At 39.5% G+C, this 18,644-nt stretch overlaps 1 protein-coding gene across 2 annotated transcripts in view; it reads left to right on the forward strand.

The window, feature by feature from the left end:
• Positions 1-18,644, forward strand: part of AKAP9 (A-kinase anchoring protein 9) — a 647,464-nt gene that overhangs the window by 314,528 nt on the left and 314,292 nt on the right. For both annotated transcript variants that reach the window (XM_078663639.1, XM_078663638.1), the window contains 2 exons: positions 3,894-4,070; positions 4,174-4,278. In XM_078663639.1, the coding sequence (XP_078519765.1) occupies positions 3,894-4,070; positions 4,174-4,278 (282 nt within the window). The remainder of the gene's footprint in view (positions 1-3,893; positions 4,071-4,173; positions 4,279-18,644) is intronic.

Genomic DNA, 18,644 nt, shown 5'->3' on the forward strand with positions numbered 1-18,644 from the left:
CTGACCTCTTCAGTCTTTGCTTTCATGGTTGCCTGGGAGGTCTGAATGGCTTGGAGGACCGTGGCCAGGTCTCCCTCTGAAAAGGGTGGCTTGTCTGTGTTTCTGCCCTAAGTTTGTCCAGGTCTTGTTTTAAACTGATCCATGTGTGTCTGGGAGTCTGCTGGACGGGCTGATCTATCCTTGAAGATGTTGTCAAGGGGAGCCGGCAGTACGATACATACTCATAGGCGTGCCCAACCTGCTTGCCACAGAACTGTGGCAGCACAAGCAGCTGGGCCTCAGGGGGAAGGCGTACCCCAGCAGCACCAAGGCTCACCTGTCACCCAAAAGAGTTAGGCTCTGCAGACAGGGTGTTGTAGTTTGCCACTTTATTGTGGCAGGAGAGTAGGAAACATATCTGGTCGATCCGTATCAACAGGGCTAAAGCTCTCCCCCTGAGGATCTCGCCTCACGCACTGCAGATAGGTTGTAAGGCCCAGCTTCAGTAGCCGGGACACATGTTGGGTTCACTAAGTCTGTGAGCGAGAAGAGGGCACTTTAGCCACTAAGTAAAGCGAGGCAGGGCTCACAAGGTCCACCAGTGTTGGGGGTGCAGTCAGGTGGGCCACAAACTTTCCAGAGGTCAAGGCCTAGGCGCAGAGGGTCAGTGTCAAGAGCATGTAAGACCGGCCACCAATCCACCTCGCCCCATCACAAGTCAAGTTATCCCTTGGTTGCTATTGTGGAGGAAGGGGGACACCAGGTGATTGCAGGAGGGCCCTATCTCCAGCCCGCCTCACAGGCCCTATGTTTGCTGGAGTAGCTGGAGGCCTGCCACACAATCGGGCCAGCCTGCGGTTCAGGGGAGCACATCCAGAGCCTCAGGGCAATGTCCAGTAGGTAAAGCACTCGGCCTCTTTTTCTGCAGGGAGGCGTGGGCTGCCGAGGCTGGGCATTGTGTGCAAGCAATCCCACGTCCAAAGAGCCAGGCTGAGGTCGCAGGTGACCAAGGCCTGGTCAGATTACCTCATTGAGGGCCGAGGCGTGGCCTCACCACTGAGCACCGGGCCCCTATGAGTATCTTCTAGGTGACGGGTATATACAGGCCCCCGGGGAATCCAGGCCCCTGCTACCAGTCCTGCACTCACCTGATCCAGGGTCACAGGAGCACAAGCCGAACCGGGCAGCACAGGCAGGGTCACTCAAGCAGTCAGCACCAGAGATTCAGAGGTAGTATTACCGGATGGCATGTATCAGAGGCACCCCAAAGGACACCACCTTTCACCACTCAGCAGCTCCCCGGGCTCATTAATGTGGGAGCCGTCATGATGAAAGGGAGCGAGCTTCTCACAAACTGGCCAGTATGCAGGTCTCTGATGTCATCTGCATTTACGCAGCGGACAGTGCCGGCACAGGGGCAACAATAGGCTTTGTGGGGTCAAAGTAGGGTTTCTGATGGCTTGTGGATTGCAGTGGATGATGGAGGGGTCAGGAGCACTTTTAGAGTGTGACCGCTATCTTGACGCTCCAAGCTACGCCCTGCCTACAAAACCTTTACATTGTCTTGTCTGCGTGCCTCCAATCCTTGAAGAGGGCAGTTACTTGCATCTCACTCTGAGGAGGCTCATCTGTGCCAAAAAATGATTGACTTTGCTGTTGTCTGATCTGGTTTGGGGATGTCAGTGAATCTGGGGGCCCTTTGGGATATTGTTCTAGTTGAGGTTATTGTGCTGATCTGGAGAGGACAGTGTCTCTCTGCAAAGCCCCCTTTTGCTCTTCCCCATGGAATCATACCCTTCAGGGGGGTTCAGTGCTGCCCTTTGACATTGTGAGGGTCTGGGGCCATTGACAGAGCATTGTGCTGAGAGTCCTTCACTGACCATCTAGGGAAGTTTGTAGGTCTCGTCTTCCCTTGATCTCCGTCGATCATCTCAGTGACGCTGTCAGGTGCCTCCATACCAGGCCAGTGGCTGGGTGGTGCCTGCTTTTCTCTATATGTGACTCATCAGTCTACTTGGTTGTGGCTTTCAACCCCTTATGTGGCCACAAATCTTTAGGGGGGCTTCGCCCCTCTTTCACAGCCATGAATTCTCCATGACAACTGTTACTAGTTGTGTCATCACATCTTTGATCAGGATGCTCTCAAATAGAAGTTGCATTCTCTCCTTCTGTAGTGGATTGTAGTTGGCTAGCATTGTTTTCTTAGGACAACTTAAATATGGGAACAGGCTGAGCTCCATCCTGCCTCTCACTAAAAAGCTGTAACTCATAAGCACATGATCTGAATAGACCTTTCCAAGGATTACCTCCTTATCTGTTATCTGGGTCATGAATGAAGACGCAGAGAGGTACCAATGTGTGTTCTATTTTCTAGATTGGGGAATTTTCTTTGACATTTAATTTTGATAGGTATCTATCATCACAATGTCTATATCCATGCATTTGACATTTTCTGTCATGACAAGGTCAACAAGAAGATATTTGACTTAGCTGTGAAATATTTATATAGCAGGTCCAGCTGCACAAAACATATGTTTCACTAATTCAAAATGAATAACTCTGGCCATGCCATGCCGAGACTACTGCAACAAATATGATCTCCCCAGAAACTCGTTGCCATTCAATGGAACCAAGGAGCAAGATTATGTCTAAACCTCTTAAAACGTGAATACATCAAGCCTGATTTGAAAGCCCTGCACAGGGCAAAATAAAATTGAGTTATTTGAAGCATCTTTAAAGTCTCTTGGGACAAAGGGCCAATTGTAGAGAATGGCGCTGCACTAAACTTCAGCCATAAACATCTGATCATTGTGCACCCATCTAATCCACCACCGATCATTCAAGATGCTGAAGCACATTGGCAGATCACTGGGATTGCATAACCTCCGACTGTGGCATGTTTGCAATCCGTGATTGACGGCCCAAACCCAGTCACCTTTGAATCAAGTACTAAATAAAACTGAACTATTCCGAAAAGCTTCCTAATTGAATTCCACATATTATGTGGTTTTGATCAAGGAATTTGCACACAAGTATTCCCCATCCACTTGGACTCACCTTTCCTGTCTATTCATCTTACTCTATGTTGTCAGTATATGCAGAGTTCTGAAGTAAGCGTAAGGTAAGATGCACTGATGTGCAAGAATATTAAATAGATACTATAATGAATACATTTTGTGCCTAGAGTTGATGACTCGAAATAACTAAAGGTAAGTTTTAGCGGAAGTATAGTGCTACATTCTATTGGTGTTAAGTCAGAAACCGGTGCAAGGATTCTCAGCATTCTTCTAGACAGTATTACAGTTTACCTTTACAGCACTGCACTTAAAATCCTTTTTTTGGGTTCCACCTACTAGTGGCATCGAATGTCTGCCTTACCACTTTAAGCAGTCACCAGCCCAGTATGCAAATGCAAAACTAGACTAGAGGGCATTAGTTTAGAGTATTCTATCCTCACCTAAACATAGACTATGGTTTGGTTCATAAGAGGTAAAGTCATATTTGACACATAATGTTTATTTTCTGCAAATTAATTCTCTAACTTCAAGTTCAACCCAGGTCCTTTCAAATTGTTTTTCTTGCCATCTCCCACAAACCCTTCAAAAACCCATGTTTGAGTCCTCATGGTGTGGCTACCTGCATTGTCAGGATAATTGAGTTGGTCATGATTTATAATTGTTTCCTTTGGCTTGCCCAGGCACTCATATTATTGTAACCTTCAGCTGGCTTCGATCGAGGGTCCACACCAACAGGTTTTGAAAACAGTGAAATAGATAAACAAGGTATTTTCATTGGCAGAGATAATAAACAGTTATGCACTGGAAAGCTTGTCTTGTAGAAAGGTCTGAAACACAACTTGCATCATTGATAAATTTGGTTTATGTGATGTTGACCATGTTTTGTTTTGAATCTAGGTTGAAAGGCTGTCAAATTATCTCAAGGAGAAGACCGATAAATGCAGTGAACTCTTACTCTCAAAAGAACAACTCCAGAGGGATGTTCAGGAAAGGAATGAAGAAATTGAGAAACTAGAGTGCAGAATAAGGGAGTTGGAGCAAGCGTTGATCATCAGCACTGATGATTTACAGAAGGTAATGTTTATCATTGTGGGAAATCTGGGATTGGTATAAAAAGCTGTTAGTTAATGAAAGGTTTTGTAGCTATCACAACTAATATATAAAATGTTCCCAAAAGGTGGATGAAAGGAAACATCTCACGATCATTGAAGTTAAGGGGGAATTGCCTCTTGAAGCACAACTGCAGGTGGAGCGAGAAGCAATTGACCGAAAAGAAAACGAGGTATATGCTTTGATATTGCATGTAAACAGTTAACAAATGTTAATTCCTGTTGATATAGAAATATGTTATGCCTGTGGTGCAGTAGCATAGGATATCATTACTAAATGATTATATTCTGTTGACGTTATTGCAATAATTAATTTTAACTGTCATAGAGTTCAAACTTCTGCATTGTACACCAATTAGTTTTGGTTCTGGTTCCCTCCATTTGTGTGGGGACAGTAGAGCCCTTTTACAGACAGTGGCATGGTTGCATATAACTATCTATTGAACTTAGTCCTGCATTTTGAATCAAACAATTCATATTTTATTTAGTACCAACATAACCTCCATGATTAACTCCTCTTTTAACCACGTACATACTAATGTTTACCCTAACCAAGTGAGAATGTAATAATATGACCACTGTGTATTATACCTCAGTACTTGCCAAATACCCACAAATGTCTGATCTACCATACCCCAGAAAAGTTCTCTAAATAGAAGTAGCAGACCAATTGCAAAAATATGATGCCCAAAATCATCTATTGCATGTCCTTTATTCACCAAGCTGCTCTGATTCTGACTTACCTCTCTCCAGCTAACAACATGATTGACTATCACAATCTGGGGTCAATAATGCGAGCTTGGTTTAAAGTATCTGGGAATTTTTCAAATGTGGATTGTATTCAGCATGTATCTATGGAATGTATGTAACTCTCCCCTAACAAGGAGATGGTCTAAACCCAGTGATCTAACCTCCTCCTGCAATTATTTAACTGCTACTGCCACCATCTCTCTCAATTTATAGATTAATACAAGGTCTACTTGCAAATGTAAACCAAAGGAATAGATATTTCAGGATGCTTTGTCATAGGGCTTCTAGAGTAGTATAATGTCAAATGAATAGACTTTCCAAAATCCTCATATGCAGACTTCAGACACTCGAAAATCAGGCTGCTAAAATGTGTCTGTACCTGCAAAGACGTGACCCAAACAAGGTAGCTCTGAAGGCACACCTCTTGCACTAATAAAATTCCAGAATCAAATTCAAGTCAAACTATTATCCACAAGGGCGCATAGAACAGAGTCCCTGTATGCTGTAAAATAATACCACACTGCATCGCTGCCAGTAATCTTTGGCCAGCATACTTTTACCTGTTCCTCCAACACTTTTTCAAATAACTGAAGCACAACAGCTTCTCCTTTGGAGTAATGAGACGAATACTATGGAAACCTCAAACCCTCTACTCAACCCAGAACCAGCCTACCTCTGATTTAGGAAATCTTATTAAAATTGAAATATTGAGAACATATTGTGCCTGAAATCATAATCTGAAGGCCTGTGATTAAAGATGGTTGGGTCAGTCCACCCACTTCTACACTGCTAGACTTTTAACTATACTTGCACATTTGAATCTATATTTCTCGTTCTCTTTTCTTTGTGTACATTCCAGCACTTTTATGGTATTGTAAAAATATCAACCAACAGTTTACACATGCCTAAATAAATAAGAATGATGTAATCCTTTTAAAGAGCTACATTTCTATGCTAGGCCCCTGCGCGTGCCTCCTACAGGCTGTACCAATGGGTCTGCTAATTTCCTCTCACCCGTGACAACTTAAATTCTTGCCTTAGTTAATTAAAAAATCCCTGGCTTCATAGTTGTATGCTTTACCTGTTTTTTTTCTGTGTGACTTCATAGCTTTTTATAGATCATATGCTTTTATTGATATATAAAGTATACATAAGTCCATTCTACCGCCGCCAATTGGGGGGTAAACCATTAGAAAAAAAAAGAAAAAGACAACCAAGAAATTATTTTCCAAAAATGAACTTCTAAGAAGTCCCTACCTCTGACTTTTGTCCCCATTGATCACTGGTGTTTCTCCATAGAAAGGCAACTTGTTCAGGTCATCTGGCTACCCTGTCAGTCTCCTTCCTATTCAGGGAATCTGGTATACGTGTACTCGAGCAGTTTAAATCAGAGTACTCTTAAGTATTCGGGGCAAATTGGTTCTCTAAATTCTATTGCTTCCCCTTTTTGAACCATCACCATAGATATTGTTTTCATATCCTGGAGCTCACAAGGGAAGACGTTTCCAGTCTGCATGTTTAGCAAACCAACAACAGTAGAGCCTGGCAATTTAGAGATGCTGGTGTGTAATATTTTGTCACTGGCGTTCTGTATCCTCAGTCAGAAAAATTGGAGTATTGGACTGTCCCAAAGTATGTGCAGAAGAGTGCCCTTTTCCCCGTGTGTCTAATCATTGCAAACCCTATCTATGCAAGCTCACCCACCTTTGAATTATATCAGTAGAGCATACTTTCAGTTATTGCCTCTCTTGTTCTTAAGAATCCTTTCATCTAGTGATTCTAATATGAGAACACGTAGTAATGGAAAGAAGGGACATCCCTGACTAGTCTTCCTCTGAGTATGGAACAGAGAATTAGTGTTCATTAACCCTACTTAAGGCCATCTGATCTTTATATCCTGTTAAAACCCAGTTAAAAAAAACTGCAGCCAAAACTGAATTTCAGAAAGGTTTTGCTCCAGAAATGGGCAACTGTTGAGTGAAAATAGAAGGGCCTGTTTGCAGAATCAACAGACATTGCATATTGGATGCCATATTCTGATATTGTCCCCACAAATTCTGCCAAAGGTGAATCCCAATTGATCTGTGTCTATCAAGCCTGGTAAAACAGTGGTGGGGAACAGAGAGCATTGTAGGTATGCCATGACTCGGAGTGTGATGTCTTGTCTGCTGTTTAGAGTTCATTATTGGAGGCGAAGAAAGTTTCCTTGTATCTCTTTGACCTACGCGCGGCACATCAGAAGAATCTTGTACCCCATCTAGTCCGTTTTTCTACAGTGCTCTCAGATTATAAGTAAAACGTCTCCCTTACATCTTGCCCCGATGATCGTACTTCCCATTGGTTCTCTAAGTAGTGTTTCCAAATTGTGTTGTATTTCAGATTCAGTGGATTGAATTTGGCTGAAGCCAACACCAAATGTCCCCTTTCAGTTGCTTTAAGGGAATCCGAGATAGTATTAATTCCTAGGCATAGGTTTTCCTGCCTTGGCAGTGAGCCTGTTCTGTTGGGATCTCCATGGCTGTCAGTTACTAAATTGAGGTCTCCTCAAAGTATCAATTCCACATCTGCCCTTGCCAAAATGTCTGCAATTACAATATTGAGAAACTTCTTTGGATTGGTTTTGGTAGCATTAATATTGGACACTGTTTAAATGTAATATGAGAACACGTGAGACAGCAGAGATTAACCCCTTCCTTTATTCTAGGCTCTTCAGAAAATAATAGTTTTGGCAACCATCTAGATATAAGACGAAACCAATCCCTTTTGAGAATGTTAAATTCCTGAATAAGACAAATATCACACTTCGAATTTTGTAATATATTAAGGACAGCAAAACGCTGATTTGGTTCATTAAGACCCTTTGCATGAAAGAGAGTAACATATATATATATGGTCCTGATATATGGCCAAGCCATACAGCCTTTAAAGTAGGGCCCAAATGCTTTTAGTTCTTCCAAACGAAGCTTGGATCGAGATATACGTGCCAAACCTGTCTCAATGCTTGTCCCTTAAAAAACAAAATCATACCAGGTCATACTAAAGAACAGTTGCAGTGTGAAGGACAAGATCAGGCCTCAGAAAACCATTAAAATGTTACCAGACCTGCAGGCCTGGTGACTTAAATAATCTACTCGACCTAACTGCAATGTCTTGACCCATAAAATGGATTCAACTTATTTGATCCTTGGCAAATATATCGATGCACTGAACCACCACCATCTTCTTCATTATCACATATGATAGCACCTTCAAATATGGTAGTTCAGCATGTCTACTGTAAAAAACTCTTTCGTTTGATAGATTAAACTTTTGCTCCATATATATTATAAATCTAACCGCATATAAGATATACATGACTCCTGACTTGCCTCTTAGTTCATTAACAGCATTGTCATCAGGGAAGGGGTCAAGAATGTTTCTCAAATCATGTTTAAATGCTGTCACGTTTAAAAAATATGAAAATAAAGCATGACGTGGTAGCACACTGTCTATTGCAATTCGCACATGTTCTATTGAAATAGCCACAAAGCTTCCAAGTGACATGTTGTTTACTGAAAAAACTGTAATGTTTGCAAACAATAATGGATATCGAGTTTCTGCAAATATGTCTTTTTGACATTACCAAGTGAGGTGTTTTGATTTGTTTTTGCCTTTGTGTAAATCTTTGTTTGCATCATCACACTGCTGAATTACAAAAAAGTACTTTAGTAATTCCTGATATATTCTGAAATATTTGTACTATTTATTTGCTAGTGATTTAAATGTTGTGTTAGAATAAAAACTGATATCCGACACACTGATTGTCATACAGCTAATTTCACAAAATCCTCTAACTGTTGTAAGAGAAAGAAATGTAAACACGGTTTTCCAGGATAAGATTAGCAGCAATTAGTATAATGTTGAACTGACATTTGACCTCTGTCCTTGAACAGCCAGCAAATGTGTCAAGATAAAAGCAAGATTTAAAGGCATCTTTATTGCTCATTAACTTTCTGAATGAACAGAACACCTTTTCCTTTCTAGCTCACACACTGGAATAGACCAATAGGTGCTAAAAAAAATAGCTCAACCTGATAAAATCTGCCATAGCAAGTGGGCGAGTACATTTTTCGAGGCCTGAAGATCCCGTTAATAATGGACTTTTCCAGAAATCCCACCCCTTTGGGATTGCAGGTCCTAATAATATAAATTGCATGAGATTTAACCTATACGACTGTCGTCCCTCAGCTTATGCCTCAATGCCCCAATGCACAAAAAGTAGCACAGTCAAACTATTGCTGGAATCAGGAAAACGTTCCTTCATATGAGGATGCTGGGATTGATCAACAAGTTGCATACTACTAGGATTGGAGTGTGTTGTAAGGTGCACAGACAATAAAGTGCCAAGAATTGGCTACTGTAATCTTAATTTCACCATAGTATTGCATGTATTCATAAACACTCTGTATAAAAAGTAAATACTTAGTTTATCCTACTACTGTACCAGTTTATGCTTTTACACAAGAGAACATTGAATTTTGGTTATTACACTAAAATGTCTGCCCTCAGGCTTTTATCATGTTGTAACTTCAGGCCAAATCCTGAGGATGCTCAGAAAATTTCTCCCGATGCTATCTCTACAATATAAAAAAATCGTGGTTCAGGCGTTGATCGGATCGCGACTCGATTACGCTAACGCATTGTATGTGGGATTGCCGAAATATTTGTTGGCCAGATTACAAATAGTTCAGAATTCGGCGGCAAGAGCCATTTTTGGCCTTCCACGTAGAGCTAGAGCTTCCAATTTGCTCAAAGAGTTACACTGGCTCCACATCTCAAAACGAATCATCTTTAAGACCCTGACTTTGGCGTTTAAAGCCCTTCACTCTGTAGGTCCTAACTACATTAGGAAGCAAATGGCTTTTTATGCGCCTAGGAGAATGCTGCGATCGGCCACATCAGCTACGATCATTGTCCCGCCTATCAAACGTGCTCGGATGGGAGGACGGTCTTTCTGCTATCTGGCGGCCCTCCATTGGAATGGGCTCCCGATTTCTTTGCGGAAAGCTAACAGTCTCTTCATCTTTAGAAAGGAGCTGAAGACTTGGCTCTTTTCTGCCTGACCTCTGTGACCATTTGTGAGCTGCTGTTGGTTATTTTTCTGGATTCAGGTCTTTTTGCTAAAGCGCCGGGACACCCTCAGGGGTAGCCGTGCGCTATAAAAGAGATCGTACATAACATAACAAATCTCCAAAGCTTGCTCATGACGGGCATGCGTCTTGTTGTAACCTTGAATTGCCAGTTGTGCCACACTATCCCTAACTCCTGCATTGTGGCTGGGTCTCCCTCAGTCATCAATATGCTTGCTTTTGTCCGCATGAAGGCAGCGTGAAGTAAACTCTAAAAAGGTCATGATATTGCTATTGTCTGGCTTGCTAAACATGCATTATTGCTAGGACTTCCTGCATATAATTTTAGGACATCGTAAACTAAACTTGTTAGAAATTAATTTGGTTTACCCCAGCCTGGACTGGGCTCCAACTTAAAACTGTTTAAAATTATTGTAATTTCCACTTGAAAACGTTGAACAAACATGAATCTAGTTTTCATCGTGTTACTCAAATTTTCCTTGAACAGTTATTTCCAATCCTTGACAGAAGAGAAACACTGAGGATTTAACACGAGTATAGTGCCAAGCCTTTTACCTGACCTCATTGCCACTATATTGTGGCTATTCCAATGGCAGTCAATCAGATTGGTAAATATCAGATTAATTCCTGAGTAGTCATGTGCCCCAAACTAAGACTTAACCAGATTCACTTCCTGTTAAATGATTCTAAGGTGTGGGCTAAGCCCGAGGACCTACCCGTCTGCAAATGTAATAGTTACTCTTTGCAGGACACTATTCATTTTATGTTTTTTTGCAGTACTTACGCCTTGCCTAGAAAAAAATATATTGTTCCGTTGCTTAAAAACAAGGGGTTTGTTCAAGCTAAACCAGCCCTACTCTATTTAAAAAAGCTAGACTCACCACTAACAATGTTTAGTGTCGCACATTTTTTGGTAGCTGCTTTTCGCCTTAAAAAAAGTAGCGGAAACAGACAACATAACATCATTGGCGACAACTTATGAAATTACTGAAAAATTGTTGTATTTTTTAAAAAGCTGTAAATATTTTAATTGTTCAATTTTAATAGTGATATCTATTTAATGTAACTGTATCCCCTGATTAAGTATTTGTGTCTGTGTGCTTTTTATGATTTGTTATGAATCGAAATAAAGCTGTTTTGAACTGAACTGATGTGCCCCAGCCCTTTTAATGTATACTTGAGTGATATGTTGTTGATAAAAATAGCATATTTGTCACATAGGGAGTAAGAAGATGGAAGCACTGGTATTATGCTGATAACTTAGTTATAACACTCCCATAGGTATGCAGAGAGCAAAGAAGTCTTGTCATCCTATACATCTTGGAACAAATTAGCCATTAATCAGGAAAAAGTTACATTATGACCTTTTGCAGCTGGGTTGTTGGGATTGCTCGACTAAACCAAGACCGAAAGATACAGATAATATCACAAATGTTTTGGACTCCCTTACCGAAAGGTATATCTGCTTTCCATCAACCCTTGTCCAAATTTGATTACAGAGATTTAACGGCAGTTTATTTGTGAAACCCACTTCTAAGTGCTGATAATGACAAAATTAATCTTCATCAAATATGAGCTTCGCTATTTAAAAACAAAAACAAGCATAAACATAAATATCTAACTAAGATTCTAATCTAAGAGTTATGCAGACACACTATGAAAAATCAAACAATTTTCTTTTAAAAGATTAAAAAAATTCTGTTCCACTACTTAATCAGGAAATTATTCAATGTTGATCACCTTCATTCTCAGTTCATATCTATACATGGAGGTTCCTCAAGCAGAAATCGATAGTCGCTCAGATCAATGTCTTTCTTCTGGTTTAATTTTTGCCTAATATGCCCAATCTGGAGTTGCATACTTCTTGCTTGCCTTTCTTACTCTTGTTGATCTCCTTACTTCAGGCTTTTCAAAATCTTTGTCATTCAGTAGTATTAAATATAACTTTATTGAGATAATTGTTCAATAAACATACTAAAAACAATAAACAATAAACACAATACAGATAAAAGCTATAAAAAATACTGTCTGTATCTGGTACAACCAAAATTACAAATTACTGTTGGCTAGATTCTATATTAAATATAGAAAATGCGCTATTCCTAATGCAATATCAAAGAAATACGTATTAGCCAAAAATGCAATTGCTTCAGTTCTTAACCATACCTGATATTTTTTAATTCGGGTTTTACAAATACTTATGAGCAGTGTTATTAAAAAAAGTCAATCAATAAGAATATGAAAATTTTAGCCTTTCACATGTAAAAAACATTACCACAAACCATTTTCAGCCCACAGGTTTGTATACTGTTCTGCTCTATTGAAAATTGGATTGCACCCAAGCCGTAATTTAAGAATTTCTATACACATCTTAGGGTCATGTAAATTTATAGTGTATGGAAAAAGATCCCCATGACCTAGAGTGTTCAGTGTAAAGCCTAAAGGACGTTACTTAGACAAATATTCATATCCAACTTATGTGACATTCAGATCTGTCACTATTTCAGCTGTTTTTCTCCTTGTCAGACCATCAATTCTTTGCAGCACTTTTTTTTCTTCCTCTCACACTTTCAGACCAAACAGCTTGTGACCCCGACGCTTCTGGATGATGACTACAGTGGAATTTTAGCTCTACTCTCAGTGTCATACATAAGACTCTGATGAGCTTTTTTTTTCAAATTAGTTCCTCTAACCGTAAAAAAGTATTAAACTCTGAATCCTTGTCCTTTCTTTGAATATCAACACCATCTTGTGTATAGTAAATTACATAGTTACGTTTATACAAATTAACTGGACTCATCTCACTTAATAATAAATTTATTGTCATTTGTAATTTAACCAGTTTTCACTGGGAGAGTAACTGGCAACTTGTTAGTCACCTGTTTATTTGAAATGCCTACAACTTGGATTTATTTTCCTGAGAGCGGTAGGTTGGGAACTTCCACTGTTCTACCCATGGAGCAGTAACAACTTTCGCAAACATAAATAATGTTGGATGGCCATTCACTTGTCCTTCCACAAAATGGCCAATCTGGTCTACCTCTAGGACTGTACTAAGCATGCAATCCTCCTGCCTCCTCAGGCACCATCATTATTCCAAACTCGGTTCTGTAGGATCTCAGAGTGTAGCTGCAAACTGTGGAAAATTATTCTTAATAACAGAAGGGGTTTGCCGAAATCTGCAACTCTGTTGGAAACCCTTTGTATTGTTTTGTATGGGTTGTTGCATGACTGCAGCTGCAGACACATTCCTTTTGACCTTCCTAGGATTCAGCATGTTCAGAATAGTGTCCGGTAGGTCTGGGAACATTGATTGTACCATCCCATTCTTTGCAATCTTGTTAATATTCATGCTGATTAAGGGAACCATTTCCGACTCGTTTTGAAATCTGTTTTGATTAAACCTAGAATCCTGTTTCCAGGGTCATTTTTAATCTTTACATTATTCATATTATTCCTGTTAGAAGTATTAATAAATCCTCTACTCTAGTATTTCTAAACCTTTTGATTTCCGTGGACCCCACATAATCATTAATGGAACCCAGAGAACCCACTTGAATCATTATTGGAATATGCGGACCCTCATTGAGTCATTACTGGAAGCTGGGGTCCCCAGCCTATGCACTTTTGAAGATCTGAACCGGAAAACAAAATAATAAAAATACAGAAACAAGCATTCATCAAGCACATGCAAAATTTATTAAATCTTTTATTTAATTCACTAACAAATATAAAAAACAACATTATGATTTTAATGGGAATGTTGGAGCTTTTCTAAATTCAATTGAGGGCACTGATCATCCATACTATAATATGTTTGATGTACTTGCACTGCTTCCACTAATCGATCTGAGGATACTAACTTCGTTTTTAGCCTGAAAATTTCAAATTCTTTACCCAGTTACAGAACGTTTTACAGTTTTAAATTTTCGATTTAGCTTCTTAATTTATATACAGTTTATTAATCTTAATATTATTTAATTTTCCGAGCAGTCGCGGACCCCCTGAGTAGGCTTTGTGGACCACTAGGGGTCCCTGGACCACAGGTTAGGAACCATTGCTTCTACTCTACCAAGAGGATCGCCATTTTTGCCTTGCATAAAATGTGCACCATTGCTTTGTGCTTTAACACCTTCTGTACTAACACTAGTACCGGTACCAAAACTAATTGAATGAAAACTATATTGACCAAGCTTTTGGAAAACTTTGTTTGAGCTGCCCTCGACATCTCCCCTTTGTCGTTTCATTTCAGCATCTCAACAGTCATTTCAATACTTCAGGTAGGCCAATATCTTATTCAAAGGTTTGACCTGCCAGCACATCACACTTTGTTGAATATACAAACTAATTTCGACATGCAGTCCCTACAAAAAAGCCGAAACAAATCCAGAAACACCTTCTTTTGTGGAATCTTCAACTCTTTGTAAATCAACATCAATTTCTCATAGAACGCGTACACTAACTTACCTGGATCTTGCGTTACTCTCATAATTTTTGCCCAGTTTACTTGTTTCTGAGGAACCTTTGTTTTCAAATGTTTAAACTTAATTACATTTCTCCATCACAATTGGAGAAGGCTAACTGTGAGTGGTTTCCGTCTCTTGTTCTTTTTCTGGCTATTGTAGTATGGTCTTATATTCTCTCCACAAATCTTGATGCACAACAATTAAAAAATAAAGCTTCAAAATCTGCACAAAGCACATTTGAAATGGTCTCAATCCTTTCCACCTGTAAGCTATGGCAAATTCTTTGTAAATGTGTGAAGAACATTCCTTGATCAACGTACATGCACATATGCTCCTCCCTGCACTTCTCACACTGATAGCTCTTTATCAACAACCCCATCACATTCTAAATCACGTAGTCACCCCAGGCTTTTTAGCTTGTTCGTCCCCTCTTTTCGATACCTCATCACATCTTCCCATTCTCAAATTGTCACTAATAATTCAATGAGATTTTCTTTCAGTGTTCTGGGATTCTGATTCATTAAATTAATTTTGTTCAATCGTAGCTTAAATGACCCATGAATTCTCATTTGTTTTAAATCCTCTTTTAACTTGTTAGCCAATTTGTCTCATTTCTCAAGTGCACAATAAGCATGTCTTCTTGCTTGTGTACCCAACAATGCCAATTCATTTTGCCTTCATAAGTTCTAGTTTATGCCATTATTTTTCAAATTTCCTTTGAGTTTAACAGTATTAAACTCCACCACTTTTACCTCACTTTGTGATGAACTAGATTCCGGAATGTCTCCCCTTACACTCTGCTCTCCTGCCCCATCTCGTCCACCAACATTTGCACATGATCATCTTTTTGTGGAGGTGGTCTCACTTCAGTCCACAGTCTATAAACTCATCCTCTTCCTGAGAATCACTCTCATTTTTTCTGCCTCATTTTGTTTAGTTTTAGTTTTCTTTTTGTCTGATTAGTCAGTAATCACTGGGATACCACCCATAGTTTCTAGTATTCTTCTGTAAACTCAGTCTCAATCCATCCAATTGTTAATAGCCATACCAATTTACTCTTTCACCATTTTCTTACCTGCTTTCTCATTCACCATGTAGTCCCATTCATTCAGGGCTTCGAATTTAACCAGTCTGGGCTGTGGATTCATCTCAAACATGACACGCCTCAGATGCAAAATCTTTTTCACTTCAAATGTACCATTAACAGGAAGTTGTAACTTCTTTGTTCTCAGCAGTAATTCTATTGCATTCTTTAAGCCACAAACATATACAATCCATGGTCCAGATGCATTTCTTGGATGGGATACCCAATGGAGGTGGAGTATAGGCTCTTTTAGAAGGGATCGTAGATTTATTTAAAAGTGCATTCATTGCGTTTTTGTTGCTATAGCCCAATTTTTCGAATAATTCATATTTTTGGGAAATGATCCCTCCCGCTGCTCTTTTTTTAATGTAGTCTCGGATTTGAAGATATTTCAAGAAATCCCGTCTGTCTACCTGAAATTTCTCTCTTAGTTCTTCAAATGATAACAGTCCCGTGAAGGAGCCCAAACTCCCAAAATGTGTTATTCCGGCCGCCTCCCATTTCTTCATACAGTTGTCTCTAAATATCTCGGGCAGATCAAAGTCATCTTTAAAGAGGGTATAATATGAAACACGTCCAATGCCCATCATTCTTCTGATTGTTTTCAAGGTTTTATATCCACTGAATAACGTCTTAAATTTAACTCTTTTATGATAACTATCATAAAGATGACACCATAAATATCATACATTTTGATTTCCTATAAATAATTGATAAATAGACGGCTGGCCATCCCTGGGACTCCCCTCGTCCCTCCCAATTTGTAACAATTCCTGGCTGTAAAGTAAAACAGTGGCCCAATAATATGCTTTCAGATTTGGAAGGGCAAGCTCACCCCTTTGTTTTGGAAGAGTAAGAAATGTTTAGGCTCGGCGAGGTTGTGCGTAAGCCCACAAGAAGCTGGAAAATGTATGTTCCATAGTTTTAAAGCATTGGTTGGGAAATTCCAAGCAGATAGCTCTAAATAGGTAGAGAATTTTAGGGAAGAAGACCATTTTCAGAGCGTGGGCCCTACCTATTAAGGAAAGGTGTAGGTTATCCTTCGCAGATCCTTTTGCATGGATTCCAATATTGGCTTCACATTAGATTCCACCAGGTATTCAAATTTGGAGGTAATAGAGATCCCCAGATAGGTCGCGTTGTTTACCACCCGAAAAACTGGGCTATAGCAACAAAAACTCCATCGGAGGGATATACACTCTTGTAAATATGATATTCCCCGACGATTTAGAGAAAACTGCCCAAAAATGGCAAGGGAAAATAGGTATATCTTTGGAAGAATTCAATAAGGCCTATGCAATGTCACAAACGTGTCTTATGTCCACCAAACTGCAGGCGCAATTTTATAAAATGTGTTTTTTGTTATACTATACACCGGATAAAATTGCCAAGTGGGGAGCCGGAAAAGGGACCTGCTGCCCTAGATGTCAAATTTTCTAAGCTGATTGTGTACACATCTTCTCCAACTGTGACGGTTTGATTATGCTGAAACAAGAGATTGAGAGATTTTTATCCACTGTACTAAAAAAAACTATTATTTTATCGGAGAAAATAATCCTATTGCGGGCCACAGATGCTAGCTTCTATGGGACAGGAGCAGAATTTATGTTTATTACCATGGCTGTACTAAGGATTTGTATAACTTTCAGCATGGTAGTCGATCCGATGGCCCCTTCATTCCAACAATGGCTTGCGAGGTTGTGGGCTACTTATAAGCTTGAAATTGCTATCTATAAGGGGAAGGGTAAGAGAAGACGTAAGCAGGGGATGAAAATCTGGGCTCCGTTACTGGATTGGTGTCAAGCTCAAAGTAATAACTTGTGATGTATAAAAAACAATGATCTTATCTTACACATGGTTTTGGTAATTGTAAAACTGTAAAGTGTAAATGGTGTCTGAAATTATTGTTGGAATTGATGAATTGTGATATTTATGATTTTTTATGAAGTTTCATGCATTTATAATTGCCTGACCAGGAGGGAGGGGGAGTGTTTATTTATTGTGATGAAATCAAATAAATATATATATTTTTTTTAAAGTGCAATTATTGCAATCTCAACCTAGTTCACAATACTAATAAAACCAATTATACATCAATTAGACCTGGAATGCAATACTTAAAATCTTAACAAATAAACCTTTGTCTGCTTACTGGGCTACGGGGCGGAAAATCAAACTCACCACAGAAAGTGAGCAGCACCTTAACTTCTTCCAATCACTCCAAAATTGGCTCTCGACCAGCAGCAACCTACCCTTAGTGTCCGTATATTTATCCTCATCCTTAATTTTTTGCATGAGGATAAATATACGGACAACTCTTCACCAAGACAGCTCATTTCACAAAATCCCTATTGATACTCATGTAACGGAATTCACAACAGTATTAACCAACATAATTATGGGATTTTCTGTTGCAAATTTTCAGTTAAACTTTTCATAAAAATGTGCACAAATATTCGAATTCCCCGCATTCTTCCTCCAAAATTATGTTGCTCTAATACATTTAATGGGCAGATTCGCAGGAGGTTCCTACGAACGGGACCCCTTAGAATTAGAATAACCTTCACTGGACAAAATTAAAGGTCAAAACCATAAAGGTTTATTCAAAATGTAAGAATAATTTGCAGAAGGCAAAAGACAAAAGTATTTGGTTATTCCGATTCATATCAGCACAGGAATGTATGAAAAGAAAGCCAATCATGAGATGTCATAACATAAGGGAATTAGCATAAACCAAAATATAGTTCAGCAAAGAACTAGCATAAATCTACTCAGTTTGTAAGTCAAGGCAGAGCCTAACTATAAATCAGCAAGAGGACCCACATCAAGTCTGCCACCGAGGAAAAAGTCCAAAGGTCAAACTATAAATCAGCAGATAGTCTAACGTGTATTGATCAATATGAAAGGCATGTAAAATCTGGCACACGTCCCAGAAAGTGCAAATGTTTAGGTCACAGCCTAACATACGGCGCAGATGTGTGGTATGCAAAAGACGTTTTGGGGAGTTTCTGAAAGTTGACCTGGAAATTCATTCTGCCTGTCCCTTACCATTGGCTTTGTGTTTTGTAACTCGCGTTTTCTTGCTTCCCATTTACTGGCTAAATTTGCTT

The sequence above is a fragment of the Lissotriton helveticus genome, chromosome 10 (assembly GCF_964261635.1).
Source record: "Lissotriton helveticus chromosome 10, aLisHel1.1, whole genome shotgun sequence".
Lineage (NCBI taxonomy): Eukaryota > Metazoa > Chordata > Amphibia > Caudata > Salamandridae > Lissotriton > Lissotriton helveticus.